Source organism: Bufo bufo, chromosome 9 (assembly GCF_905171765.1).
Source record: "Bufo bufo chromosome 9, aBufBuf1.1, whole genome shotgun sequence".
Taxonomy (NCBI): domain Eukaryota; kingdom Metazoa; phylum Chordata; class Amphibia; order Anura; family Bufonidae; genus Bufo; species Bufo bufo.
The window spans coordinates 61,752,991-61,768,702 of NC_053397.1; the positions used below are offsets into that span (position 1 = coordinate 61,752,991).

At 43.7% G+C, this 15,712-nt stretch overlaps 1 protein-coding gene across 1 annotated transcript in view; it reads right to left on the reverse strand.

Annotated features, from left to right (window-relative positions):
- Nucleotides 1-8,934: 8,934 nt before the first annotated feature.
- HS2ST1 (heparan sulfate 2-O-sulfotransferase 1) overlaps nucleotides 8,935-15,712 on the reverse strand; it is a 131,624-nt gene continuing 124,846 nt past the window's right edge. Inside the window, exons 6-7 of the mRNA XM_040407567.1 lie at nucleotides 10,795-10,952; nucleotides 8,935-9,460 (exon numbers count right to left, since the gene is read on the reverse strand). Of these exons, the coding sequence (XP_040263501.1) occupies nucleotides 9,234-9,460; nucleotides 10,795-10,952 (385 nt within the window). The 3' untranslated portion in view covers nucleotides 8,935-9,233. The remainder of the gene's footprint in view (nucleotides 9,461-10,794; nucleotides 10,953-15,712) is intronic.

The window sequence follows — 15,712 nt, forward strand, 5'->3', positions numbered from 1 at the left end:
ATAGTCTTCTCCAGTCAACGACACAGACTCACAGGCTCATGCACACAAACATATTTTCTTTCCGTGTCCGTTCCGTTTTTTTTTGCGGACCATATGCGGAACCATTCATTTCAATGGGTCCACAAAAAAAAATGGAAGTTACTCCGTGAGCATTCCATTTCTGTATGTCTGTTCCACAAAAAAATAGAACATGTCCTATTATTGTCCGCATAACGGACAAGGATAATACCATATCGGACATGTTCTTTTTTTTTGCAGGGCTGTGGAACTCACTTGTGGATGCAGACAGCACATGGGTGTTGAGCTCAACGGGTCCGCAAAAAATGCAGATCAGGTGCGGACCAAAACTACACCCATGTGCATGTGCCCTATGTCAGATGAAGGATCCATTCACACATCCGTAAGTGTTTTGTGGTCCACAAAACACAGATACCGGGTGTGTGTTCCGCATTTTGCGGACCGCACCGCACATGACTGGCCCTATGATATAAATGCCTATTTTTGTCTGCAATTGCGGACAAGAATAGGACATGCTCTATCTTTTTTGCAGCGCAGCAGGAACAGAACTACAAATGTGGACAGCACACGGTATGTTGTCCGCATCTTTTGCGGCCCCATTGAAATGAATGGGTCAGCACAGTTGCGGAACGGATGCAGACCAAGAACTATGTGCAACGCACAGATGGTCAACATCCATGGGATCGCTTTAAGATGTTATGAATGTTTAAATTGGTTTGTTGTGACGCCAGTTGCATTGCAGCAACAAGGGCACAGGGCCCATTTTTGTCATATGGTGGTACCCAGTGTAGGAATGCCAGAGTAGTGTAGGGTGGCCTAAATGTTCCCTAATGGTGCTGCACTTGTCACGGTGCTCCTACCTGGATATGCTGGAATCCGAGGCGTGGTCGTGTGTTACAGAAATAGGGAGAGTTGATGAAAAAAATGGAGAAAGAAATGGAGTCCAGTCTTGTGTTGGAGTTGATAACAGTTTAACTTGAATAAACTTTCATCAGGAAACAATCTTCCAACTTTGTCTTGGTTACCAGCAGATTTTGGCTTAACTACTGGCATGCAAAAACACTCCGCTCTGATACATCTGTTGCTTTCTGGCTCTGCTGTGCTAACAATATTAAATAGGAACTTTTCCTTTGTCTGAACTTGACTTTCTGTGGTCTGTCTTTTTCTTCATCCAGAGGAGCTTTTCTCTCCCAGGCTTCTGAGGCTTGTAGCTTGGGCCTCTAAGTCCAGTAGAGCTGAAGGTGCTCTGCTGGCCAGAACACAGCCTTCCTCCAGCAGGGGGGTAAGCTAGACATGACCTCTCCCCTAGAAGGGGTAGGCTAGACTGACTCTCACTAACTACAACTCTTTCCTCTCTAGAGAGGGCTAGAATGGAAAGAAGGTTCCATTCCAGGCAAACTAACTCTGCCAGGCATGTCACCATCTGCTGGTGAACCAGGTACATTACACTAGAATCTAACATTTGCATGGAAAAGAATATGCACGTTATACAGGTGAAACTCGAAAAATTAGAATATTATGCAAAAGCTCATTTATTTCAGTAATGCAACTTAAAAGGTGAAACTAACATATGAGACAGACTCAATACATGCAAAGCGAGATATTTCAAGCCTTTATTTGTTATAATTTGGATGATTATGGCTTGCAGTTTATGAAAACCCCAAATTCACAATCTCATAAAATTAGAATATTGTAAAAAGGTTCAATATTCTAGACTCAAAGTGTCACACTTTAGTCAGCTAATTAATCTATAACACCTGCAAAGGGTTCCTGAGCCATTAAATTGTCTCTCAGTCTGGTTCAGTAGGAATCACAATCATGGGAAAGACTGCTGACCTGACAGTTGTGCAGAAAACCATCATTGACAACCTCCATAAGGAGGGAAAGCCTCAAAAGGTAATTGCAAAATAAGTTAGATGTTCCCAAAATGCTGTATCAAAGCACATTACTAGAAAGTTATGTGGAAGGGACAAGAGTGGATGAAAAAGGTGCACAAGCAGCAGGGATGAACGCAGCCTGGAGGGGATTGTCAGGAAAAGTCCATTCAAAAGTGTTGGGGACTTTCACAAGGAGTGGACTGAGTCTGGAGTTAGTGCACCAAGACGGATCCTGGACATGGGCTTCAAATGTCGTATTCCTCTTGTCAAGCCTCTCCTGAACAACAAACGTCAGAAGTGTTTTACCTGAGCTAAAGAAAAAAAAGAACTGGTTTGTTGCTCAGTGGTCCAAAGTCCTTTTTTCTGATGAGAGCAACTTTTGCATCTCATTTGGAAACCAAGGACTCAGAGTCTGGAGGAAGAATGGAGAGGCACGCAATGCAAGATGCTTGAAGTACAGTGTGAAGTTTTCACAGTCTGTGTTGATTTGGGGAGCCATGTCATCTGCTGGTGTTGGTCCACTGTTCTTCATTTAGTCCAGAGTCAATGCAGCCGTCTACCAGGAGATTTTGGAGCACTTCATGCTTCCTTCCGCAGACAAGCTTAATGGAGATGGTGACTTTTCCAGCAGGACTTGGCACCTGCCTACCCTGCCAAAAGTACCAAAACCTGGTTCAATGATCATGGGATTACTGTGCTTGATTGGCCAGCAAACTTGCCTGACCTGACCCCATAGAGAATCTATGGGGCATTGCCAAGAGAAAGATGAGAGACATGAGACCGAACAATGCAGAAGAGCTGAAGGCTGCTATCTTCCATAACACCTCAGCAGTGCCATAGGCTGATAGCATCCATGCCACGCCGCATTGAGGCAGTAATTGATGCAAAAGGGGCCCAAGCCAAGTACTTATGCTTGTACAGAGTACATATACATGATTATACTTTTCAGAGGTCCTACATTTTTCTATTTAACATCCTTTTTTTATTGATTTCATGTAATATTCTAATTTTCTGAGATTGTGAATTTGGGGTTTTCATAAGCTGTAAGCCATAATCATCCAAATTATAACATATGAAGGCTTGAAATATTTTGCTTTGCATGTAATGAGTCTATCTCATATATTAGTTTCACCTTTTAAGTTTCATTACTGAAATAAATGAACTTTTGCACGATATTCAAATTTTTCGAGTTTCACCTGTACAGGACCTGGAAATTAATATATGTGATGAAATTGAATCAACCATAAGAGATAGTGGGGAGGTGCAGAAGGTGGTAATGCACCTCTAGGGCATTACATATGGACGTTTGAATGGACACCAAGTCTAGGTGAGCTACTGTGAAAACCTACATGTGCTAGCTCCAAAGAGGGTCTCTGACCCTACAACTGCCTAGAAATCAACACCACACAGGAGCCCCAATACCAGGGTGTGCCTGACGGAAGAAAGGTTGCGTCCTCCAGTCACTGCGCTGCCCAGGGTGGTGCAAAAGTGGAGATCACCATGATCTGTGAGTCCTATCACCACCCTCAGAGCCACAACTACCAATCCCATCCTCCATGCACTACCCAGGGAACTGGACCCCCTCAGATCATTCATTCATTTGGGTACCTCCAATATTTATCCCCTATCTTCTGGAAAAGGGATACGTTTCTATCTTGGGGAACAACCCCTTTAAACATACATGGGGTTAACACTCAACATAAAGTATCCAATTCCTTTAAGACATCACCTTCTAAATTTATGTTGCTGTAAAAATTTGGAGTACGCTGTATACAAAAGTGGTAAAGGACTTCCGAGATGAATATTAAATAGATTTTCAATTTCCAGATGAAATTGAAACTTTCTATTAGTCCCTTCCTAGTTCTGATCATTCATGACATTAATTCAATTAGAAGTAGTAATGAAATTGACAGTGTAAATTACACTTGAAGCTTGTCCTTGGATCTGCTCCAGAAGAGGTCAGCCGAACACTCCTTATTAATACCCACGGGATACAAGGGTATATTTCAGCGTTGTCCCTCATTACGGCGGCAGGGTTACCGTAGTGTTCTTCAAGCCCTTCCAGCATCGCAAATCTCATAGGTCTACTTTAAAATCATAACATTAAAAGTTTACTGAGCTGTGTAAATGGCGACATCTGGTTGTGTTCACAAAGTGGCCACCTGTACGTCTGGTGAAGCTGAAACCAGATGGAGAGCTAGAATCCAGTGCATTATAGGTCACATTTTGCACCTTTCCAGCTCTCATCCAGAAAATGACGACACCAGTGTTAGTATAATAAGCTTTTTTTTATTAAAGTGCACCTTGATTTTGAGACTCAAATCGGTCATGTAATTAAAAAAAAACATTGGCAAAAGACACAATTCTAAAATACCGTGGGCGTGATGATTCGGTCTTGGTGAACTGTGGCTATTTCCCTCATGGATGACCTGAGATATCTTATTGGGAAAGTGCTAATTCAAGCGCTCTCATGTCATACATGAGGAAATAGTCACATTCCACCAAGATCTAATCCTTACACCCATGGTATGTAATCTAATCTGTGTATACTTTAACATGCAAACCATGGCTGCCTGGAACCCCTACATAGGCAAGCAAGTAGATGAATAAACCTCAGTGGTCGTGAAGAAGTCTTCATGATTGGTGCGTTGTCAGACCCTGCTTACCGACAACTGTTTAGAACCTTTGTTTTAATGGCAGAGAGGACATACGCTTCAATGCAGAGATCATATGGACTTGGTCGTCAGACAGTAAATCTTAAAGGGGTTGTCTCATCTGAGACAATGGGGGCATATCGCTAGGATATGACCCCCATTGTCTGATAGGTATGGGTCCAACCACTGGGACCCGAACCTATATCGAGAATAGAACGGGCCAAAGTCGTGGCTGGAGGACTCTGGTCCGAAAACCACCAAGCACTTTCCCCATAAAATTGAATGGGAGCACACCACGCATGACCGGCTACAGCTCCCATTCACTTCTATGGGCCTGAGAAAAATAGCCGAGCCAGTGCTCAGCTATTTTTGGCAGCCCCATAGAAATGAATGGAGGGCGGTTGCGTATGTGCAGTGCACCCTCCACCACTTTTGGGGCTCCGTTTAGGAGATGGGGGTGGGACCCTGCAACTATCAGACAATGGGGGCATATCCTAGCTATATGTCCCCATTGTCTCAGATGAGATAACCCCTTTAATTTACTTCACAGCAGACCTCTGACATAATAAAATATAGTCATTGCATAATTTGCATGCACTAGACAGTGTCAATGTTAATACACATCCTGCAAAGAATAAAGCCAAGCTACAGCAGGAGAACAAAGTGGTCACGATATACACAAGTGCCTGCTCACCTCTGCTCCAGCTTTCCTTTATTTTGTTCAGACGCCTCTCCATGAATGAAGAGACGGATGATCTTCAGTGATTACATGGGGAATAGGAGTGCTTACTAATTGTAATCCGAAACGGGGTAAAATATCTTCGTATGTTGAGAAACAATCTGGGGTCGGCACTGCAGCCTCTTTATATGGTTCTCGTGGGGTTCCCTGGTGGTGCTCTGCATTAGGGCTTGTTCACACAATGCCGATGCTGTGGACAGCCACATGCGGATCGCGGACCCATTCACTTGAATGGGCCTGCGATCTGTCCGTGCCGCAAAAAGATAGAGCAAGTTCTATCTTTTTCGCGGTGCGGAGGCACGGAACTGAACCCACGAAAGCACTACATAGTGCTTCCGTAGGGTTACGTTCCGCACCGCATCTCCGGATTTGCGGACCCATTCAAGTGAATGGATTTGCATACGTGATGTGGAATGCACGCGGCCGGTGCCCCGTGTATTGCAGACCTGATGTATTCGGGCAGCAATACGGCAACGGCCGTGTGAACAAGCCCTTACAGACAACATTCACTTGTGATGCGAGGAGAAAACAAAAATTGCGGCACTCACCGGATTCTTTTGCAGTCTCTTTATTTCTCTTTAAAACCTAGTCGCTGGTGCAAGCACTCACTCTGTCACAGGCGACGGCTGTTCCACGCTCAGCCGCACTTCTTCTGGCCTCCCACGTGATGACATCGGCGGGCACGTCCTCTTATGCTACTTCTGGCGTCATCACTAGGGCAACAATATACAAACATTCATTTAAAATCCAAAGCATCATTATACAACTCGTTAGATGAAAACTGCTAAATCGTTCTCATCATTAAGACCCAAAAGTCCCATTGCATTTGTTTTTATTATCCAGGAGGCTTCTTTTTGGAGTAATACGGGATGTCTCTCCACCATTTCTCAATACTCCTACTACTTCTATACCTGCACATGTAAGGACATCACCCCCCGCCCCCCCCATGTGCTTCTCTAACATGTTCTATTAACCTGGGTGAACATGTTAGAGAAGCACATGGGGGGGGGGGGGGGTGACGTCCTTACATGTGCAGGTATAGAAGTAGTAGGAGTATTGAGAAATGGTGGAGAGACATCCCGTATTACTCCAAAAAGAAGCCTCCTGGATAATAAAAACAAATGCAATGGGACTTTTGGGTCTTAATGATGAGAACGATTTAGCAGTTTTCATCTAACGAGTTGTATAATGATGCTTTGGTTTTTAAATGAATGTTTGTATATTGTTGCCCTAGTGATGACGCCAGAAGTAGCATAAGAGGACGTGCCCGCCGATGTCATCACGTGGGAGGCCAGAAGAAGTGCGGCTGAGCGTGGAACAGCCGTCGCCTGTGACAGAGTGAGTGCTTGCACCAGCGACTAGGTTTCAAAGAGAAATAAAGAGACTGCAAAAGAATCCGGTGAGTGCCGCAATTTTTGTTTTCTCCTCGCATCACAGAGAAAAATATCTATTTTGTGCCCTTTAGCTTTTTTGTCTCCAAAAGGATATGAGTTATCTAGATTTTTTCCCTATAAAGTTAAAAGCATTAGGCTACATGCACATGACCGTTGTGTGCTTTGCGGTCCGCAAATCACGGATCCGCAAAACACAGATGGTGTTAGTGTGCCGTTCCGCAATTTGCGGAACGGCACAGACAGCCTTTAATATACCTGCCTATTCTTGTCCGCAAAACGCAAGAATAGGACAGGTTATATTTTTTTGGCGGACCACGGAACGGAGCTACAGATGCGGACAGCACACGGATTGCTGTCCGCATCTTTTGCGGCCCCATCGAAGTGAATGGGTTCGCATCTGAGCTGCCAAAACAGCGGCTCGGATGCAGACCGAAACAACGGCCGTGTGCATGAGACGTTACTGAAATATACTTTGTTTTTTATTTGCCGCTTGGGGATAGGCAACTTGCCTGAGCAGTGTGTACGTGTTACAGCAGCCACATTGACCATAGGAATCTGTAGTGTGGAGCTGATTAATGTCTATGTGAATGTGTTTAGCCATACTCTGTGACCTGTGCAGGATGGGGGCGAGCAGGGGCCATCATCTTTTGTCAGTGGTGGATTCTGTTTCATCTACCCCAGCTTTATATTAGAGGTGTTACCTTTTATTGTAATCCTGCCTGCTAATAAAACATTATGTAGTTTTACTATAACATGGATCTAAAACATGTTGGTCGCTGCTTTATTAACAGAGAAATAACATATATAAAGACTCCTTTATGATGATCCGTTATAGTTGTACTTATATACAGTAGGTTTGAGTCTGATATTTGAGTAATAACCAAATAACTTTACTGCCGGTCTTGATAATCAATATACATCACATGTAGTCCCATCCAGTGATTGGCGCACACGTCAAGGCGCTACCTCCAGGAGGAGAGGTGGACATGGAAGACCGGTGACATGCTTATTGTTTTTGAATGTTCTGTAACCTCCTGAGGAAGGAGGATGAATTGATTGATGCTCTGAAATGCTCCGAGCAGTCCTTGGAAATTGTCTAAACCATCAACTGACCCGTCAGACTGTGCGACATGGGCAACACCTTTTGCTGTTGAGTGGTTTGGGGGTAGCTACACCAGGGATCAGCAACCTCCGGGACTTCAGCTGCTGTGAAACTAGACCTCCCAGCATGCAAATGTTCTTGGCTGTCCTTCTAACTCCTATAGAAGTGAATGGAGGATTCTGGGAGTTGTAGTTTCAGAACAGATGGAGGTTGCTGATCCCTGAGCTACAAGATTCCCCTGGGTGAGTGCAGTATGTTCCACATGGGTCTATGATGACGGAATTACCAGTTTGGCACTACAGTACCTAGCGTTCTCTTTTTATCTTGTACTTTCAAGGATGTCTGGTCATACCACCGCACTCGCCACCCAAAAATTACTACTACAGGTATTTGTTATATTCATCCAATATTCTTCTGTGGACGTGAGGGAGGGGGGTCTGCATGGTGTCCACAATACTGTGCTAGATCGCCACAATATTGTGGCAACCATGTGGCCATTTTTCACAATACTTGTGCTGAGTTTGTCCAAACTGGCTCTCCCTCTGTTCTTCCACATTTTCTCCATCACCAGGTCATGACCAAAAACAAATGTATCCACTAGAAGAAAGCAATGGAGGTAGCAACTGATTCAGTGCAAGCAGAGAAAGAAAGAAAGAAAGAAAGAAAGAAAGAAAGAAATGCTACAAATAGTAAAAAATTGTAGTATCTTCAAAAAAAAAAAATTAAAATAAGTGCAAATTGTGGACCATATACTTTCTGAATACAGTATCTAACAGCTTTTATTTTTTTCTTAATTCAACAAGAGCCATACAATACATAATATTCATAAAAAATGTAACATTCTTTAATTCTTTCATGTAAATGGATGGAGGGGGGGGGGGAAGAAAGCAAATACAAAATGAAACCCCCCCCCCCCCCCCCACTAAAATACTGTCTTTTTTTAGTTATTGCCAGTGAACTGGCACGAGTCCAATTGAGCACCAGTGTAAGAATGGACATGTCACACAGCAGCGTGTCAGATACAGCTCTTGAACGTGTTCAAATATTCACAGGTGAAAAATACATAATCCATAGCAACTAGTGTAGACTGAACACAAAAAAAATTATAATAATAATAAAAAGGGAAAACTGTCATTAACACTTGATTTAAAAACAAAGTTGTAACAGTTTGGTTCTGTCCGTACAGTGTATGTTCCAGACTGTCCAGTGTCCACATTGACCATTAAAAGCTCTCGTCCCATATTTATTGGTACGATTGACTGGCAGACGTTGAAGATCACCTCAAGGTCTTGTCTTCTTAGTGGAGAACATTTGAGATGGCTCATTTGGGGACAACCTTAGAGGTTACCAATGAACCGTCTCGAGGGTATCATTTAGTCTGTAGGCCTGAAATGAAAAGTCTTATGAACAGAGGTGTGTAGTCCATTAAAGTCACAGCGCACTGTGCCCTTAGTTTGACTTTGGGTAAATTTTTTCATAGAAAAAGTTCTGTGACAGAATGTACAGTTCTCCGTCTTTTTCTCGTACTGCGTGCGCCCTGACAAACTGGAACTGCTCAAGTGCAAACTCGTAAAATTCATTTTCCATTTTCCAGATGTCTGACTGCTGAAGTTTTGCAGTGGTCTCCTTGGAAGGTGCCTTCTTCTCGGTTGTTTTTCTTAGGTGGGACTTTTTACCTTTTTGTACACAGTAAAAGAGGAATAGGAAGTTACAGAATGAAGAATACATTATCGTCAATTACATTAAATAAATAAAAAATCTATCTTGAAGAATATTTCAGTGTAATGGCGTACCTACTATAGAGGCAGGCCACGTGACTGCTATGGGGCTCAGCACTAAATTGCTTCCCCTGTTTAACAGAGATTTACTGAACTGCCATCTGTCACCACTAGGGGGAGCTCAATACATAGAGATTCTACAGCTTTCATTGATTTCAATAGTAAGTGTATACATTTCTATGCACTGAGCTCCCCTAATGGTGGCTGTAGATAAAAAATTATAAAAAAAAAAAAATTTATATATATATATCTCACACTGTGTGAAGGGAAGCAAGCGATTTATTTATGGAGCACCTGGCTGCTTTATAACAGCAAGATCAGAAAGACTTTAGGTTTAAATGTCCTTTAAAGGGCTTGGCCCGTTTCACACATTGGTGGCATATCACTAGGGACCTGCACCTATCTCTAGTACAGGGCCCCCAAATTGAAGAAGGAGTGCGCATGCGCAATGTGCTCTGCATTCACTTCTATGGGAGTATCGAAGAAAGCAAGGCAAAGCTCACCTATTTCTGGAACTCCCTAGAGATGAATGGAGAGCGCAGTGTGCAAGCACGCCCACCTCTCCATGGGTGTCCTGGAAACAGCCGAGACATGAGAGGAGGGTGGCTGTATTTGTGCACTTGTTCACTTTGGAGGGCCCGTTCTAGAGATAGATGTAGCTCCTAGAGGTGGGACCCGCACCTTTCTGACATTGGTGGCATATCCAAGCAATATGCCACCAATGTAGTCAAGTCTATGGGAGTTACAAAAAACATTGAGTAGGCTTGTTTGAAATAATTTATTGGCACTTTGATACCTCTTAAAGGGTAGGTTTATCTTTAAACATTTTCTGACATGTCATTCAGACATCTGAAGCAGTCTGTGATTATCTATGCTTCTCTGTGTTCTCTTCTGACTCTGGAATGGTTAGGTCTCCAAAAAGTGAAGGGGCACGGCACTCTGATCAGCACTTCACCCTCTTGTTTCTATCGATTGGTGGGGTCCCAGTGCATTTCTTACATATCTCCGTGAGAACCAGAAGATTACAAGTGAACCCTCCCTCGAAGAGATTTTCCAGACTCTGGGGAAAAATGGGCTGCATCTCAGTTTTTTTTTTTCTTTCTTTTTTAATTTACTCACACATGCCCAGAGATTCCCATTTTTTTTCAGGGCCCAGACAACCCCTTTAAACAAAGGAGGTGCAATGATTCTGATCGGAAAGCGGTTTTATTTCTACATGGAAGTCTCCATACCTGAACGGTAAAGCTCTGTGGCACCTCTGAAGAAACGAGGCAATGCAGCTTCCAGCAGCATGATAAAATCTTCAAGCTCCTCGGTCACGCCAACAAGAAAGTATTCGTTAACCAGGTTGTACTTCGCTTGGTCCAGCGCCCATCTGCTCCCCACATTCCTGGAACGAGAGTTCAGTTATAGGCATTTTTGGCCAACCAATACCACAGTCCATTGGACAGGTGAACAAATGAAACAGAGAAATGAAGAAAACATCATATGACAAATAGACCTCTTTTCCGATTTGCATCTTGTGATTTGTTACCAAGGTAACTGAAAAAAATCCAAATGCACCAGGATAATTTTTTGTGTGAAAGCTGATCTCAGCCTAACATATACATTAGCCTGTGCCCGCCTCTGGGTTAGTACAGGTGCCATGTGACTCTTCCTGGTGGCCTGGACCAACTTACTCTCTTGCTGCCCACCAGCACGGGGTCTAGCTGCTGGTGACCCATATGTCTTCTGCAGGCTGTGGCCTGAACTTCTCTGTGAAGGCCTCCGGCCTGTCTCTAGGGTGCATGGTTCCCGGCTCTTAAAGGGCCAGAGCGTGTCCCAGATTCCTATTCCTTCAGCTAAGATCTGGTCATTTTAAGGTATTTATGACACCTTCCCCTATGGGAGAGTGCCTGAGCTTAGGTTTCCTAGATACCAGTGAAGGTGTGCTATTCTGTCTGCCTGCCCGTTAATGAGCTCTGACGCTCAGCTGCCCGTCCTGACCATAGCATGTTAACCTTATTGACCCTTTACTGCCTGCCCTGACTTCGGACTAGTTTCACAGATTCACACAGACTCTGCTTGCCCTGACCACAGTCTGTTTCCTGAGTATGTGTCTCTGGCCCCAGTTGGCCAGAAGCTGATCACACCGAGAAGAAGTAGCGGCCTGTTAGTGCCCCTGCAGCGAAGTCCAGATCCCAGTTTAGGAGTTAAAAGGTGAATACCGGGGGACTGCCAGGATAACGCACTTCGGTCTAGCCGTTTAGTTTACGCAATGGTTCCACATCCACTGCCTGTAATGTGGATATGTCCTAGAATGCAGTGCTCTTCATGCCACATCTATCAAACCTATCTTTAAAAAAAACAGGGCCTTGTTGTGAATACCGGGTAGCATTCAGATTTAAAGGAGATGTCTGGTCTCATAGTTGTCAACATCTATATATAGAACTGGTTGCAGAAGATCCATTCCCATGCCACTGCCCCATGACCATTGTGGGTCACTGACCTCTGTGGTCACATGTGCGTGAACAGCATGTCACTGCTATTTGACTAATGAAGCCAGTGACTGATTGAATCGGTCATGGGACCAAGCCAGGTGTTTCTTTTTTTTAAACTTTGCCCAGGTTCCATCCACTGGGGCGGTCTGGTCCAAGGTCGGTAGGCTGAACAGCCCCTTCAGCTAGTCCCCTGAATTCTGAAAATGAGGTCTCTATTAGGCCATCAACACTTGATTGACAGATGCCTTACATCCAGAACGTAAATGGATCAGCACAACGACAACGGACGAGACGCTGGACAAATGTAGCAAATACCTTTTCCACTTCATTGTGCCTCGGAGGTAGGACCCCCACTTATCAAACAATGAATGGCCCATCAAAGGGACTAACTGCTAAATGCAATGTGATTTTCTCCACCCCTGTATAATGAATAAAATCCAGGAAAATGAATGAAATAAACCATTTCTACTAAATAGGTTTAGTCTCCATGGGAGCGATTAATATATCCATTAATCTGCAGCTGCAATCCATTGTCATTAGAATAACATTTCAGTAGCACCTAACACTATAATAACCATTTTATAGCTTTTTCCCTCTACAAATAATTTGAGAAAAGCAAGAACTAAAGTAGCAGCGATGGAGTCATAAAATCTATAAAATCTTATGCTTTATGCTGTAACATATGGAGAGCGCATGATGGGATATTGTATATTCATATTTTAAGGATTTTTTTATTTTATCCCCCGTGCGTGCTTTATGGCAGCTGCAACGAATGGGAGTTAATGGACAGAAGTCTCAATGGAATAAAGCTGCCCATTACACATGGGATAACAATCATTCTCACAAGAAGTTTGAGGAGTCAGGTTGGAAACTTTTGGCCATAGTATCCTGAAAGTACAAGTATATAGCACGACTAGCTGAAAAGGGCCGATCATTTGTCACATTATAAAGTCAAGTACACAACAGCCCAGTACGGGACTCCAAAATCAGCCCGCTTAGTCGTTTGCGTCACTGGTGGGATCGTTGGTTGGGCATTTTGTTTACATCATGTTTTTGGGTTATACAATTTCTATTTTCTATAATTGCGCAAAGTTCTATATTAAAAGAAAAATCCTAAAATCCTGCAGTTTTTACCCTGAGCCTAATAATGGACACCACTATAGATTACTTTTCAGCAGTCTTCTAGTTATCATGAGAGACAGGATAACCATGAAAGATAACACCTATAGGTAACACAGGACCCAACATGTGACATCACGTCTTATCTACCCCCCCCCCCTCCCTCCCTCCCTCCACAAATGACCTCTGCACAGGTCACAGCATCTCTCTAAACCAGGCATGCTCAACCTGCGGCCCTCCAGCTGTTGTAAAACTACAACTCCCACAATGCCCTGCTGTAGGCTGATAGTTGTAGGCCAGACATGCTCAACCTGCGGCCCTCCGGCTGTTGCAAAACTACAACTCCCAGCATGCCCGAACAGCCTACAGCCATCAGCCTACAGCAAGGCATTGTGGGAGTTGTAGCTTTACAACAGCTGGAGGGCCGCAGGTTGAGCATGCCTGTTGTAAGCTGTTCGGGCATGCTGGGAGTTGTAGTTTTGCAACAGCTGGAGGGCCGCAGGTTGAGCATGCCTGCTCTAAACAATGTTAACAATCAGAGATAAGGCTTCACATGAGCTGTCAGCTGACGGGATTGAAAAGTGAGTGATTTGTTAACCCCTGTATGTCAAAAAAGGCTGAACGTTTTTAATAGACCAACTGAAAAAAATTTTTTTTGCCCAAAATGAGTAAAATCATAGCAATCATAAAATTAATTCCTCCGATGTGATTAAAGGAGGAAGGAATGAAATAGGGATCAGTGGTCCCTACAGAAGATGCCTACACAGGATCAATCAAGCTGCAGTATATAAGTGGATACTGGATATGTCTGAAGATATTTGATAGATCTGTAAATGTGCAGCATTGAGTCTGACGCGTAGTAATAAATATGAGACATACAGGGGCGGACTGGCCATAGACCATAGTCCACCAGAGCCCTCCTCACTGCCGCTGGCCAGGTACATACTACTGGGGGCACCATAGGGGTCATTATTAGAGGAAGTCTAGGCAGCATGTAAAAGTAGGTCTGGCTTGGTGCTGTGGCCCACATCTCTCTTCGTAAACCCCCTGCTGTATCTTAATTGGAGGAGAAAGAGGAGGACAGAATGTGGCAGCTATTAATGACCACTATAGAGGGACATGCTTCTGAGGAGGTATTTTGTGCTGTATTGTGGCATTTGGTTCTTTGGGATGGTATTCTGTGCGGCACTATGGTATTGCTGACCCCCGACAACTTGTGTTGCCCTGCCTTCTGTCAATTTGGACCCACCTACAACAATAGGGCCACTTTAGTTGTTTTTTTTTAGGGCCATTTTAAGTTCCCAGTCCGCCCCATAGCGGTCATCAATGAAACCTGCAATTATGGGGAGCCGGCGTTCTACTAGATGCATGGCGCGCTGTGTACTTGTCGGAAGTCTAATGAGACCTTGATCTTCTCATAAATATTTAATGACATTTAACACTTTTACTCAATATCCCGCTGTCTGTTTACCACAAGTTTCAGCTAATTAGTAAATTCCCAGCTCAGGAAAAAAATAGGACCTCATCTTGTTCAGCCTCACGTTGATTAATTCAAGTGTTACATTCAACTCTGATGTAATGATGCATCGATCAGGGGGGCAATTAAGGGTTTCAACGGAATTCAGACTCTTACTTCAGTATGCATGGCTTAAAGGGGTCGTCCGAATACTGAATGCTCATCCTCAAGATGGATCATCAATATCAGATCGGTGGGGGTCCGACTCCCGGCAACTCTGCGCGGCTGCACTTTTCGTAGGACAGTGATGTCCCATTCAGCAGTCACATGGCTCAGGCGCTCAGTCCCATTCAAATAAATGGGGCTCAGATGCAAGACAAAGCACAGCTGCTATCCAATGGACTGGCTCCTCAAACAGCGCTAGGTGTCTAACCCCCGCCAATCTCATATAGATGACCTATTCTGAGGAGAGTTCATCAATATTAAACACCCGGAAAAAACACTTTATAAAGACCCCCTTCTTGACGCCTCCCCGCATTCTGACAAACGTTTTCATTTTTACACATAGCTTTACGTCCTGAGACAAAAGTCGCAATTTTCCACTGGAAATGTCACTAACATGCTTCAAAAGTGTCGTCTGGTAGGGTTGGCCGAAATGACACAATCCGGTTTAAAAAAAAGTTGCATTTTAGTGCTATTAGCGTTAAAAATGTCGCAATTTGAGAGAAATAGGCGGATGATCAAGTCTATATTTACTATATATATATTATATATATATATATATATATATATATATATATATATATATACTAGGGGTGCACCGAAATGAAAATTCTGGTCCGAAACCGAAAATTCAGGATGCCCTTGACCGAAAACCGAAACTGCCTTTTTGCCCAAATACTTTTAAAATACTTTTTTTTTAATGATTTTATTAATAATTCTTTTTCATGAATGAAATTCATCTGTGGGTGGCGCTGTTATGGAGAGGGGGATCTGTGGGTGGCGCTGTTATGGAGAGGGGGATCTGTGTGTGGCGCTGTTATGGAGAGGGGGATCTGTGGGTGGCGCTGTTATGGAGAGGGGGATCTGTGTGTG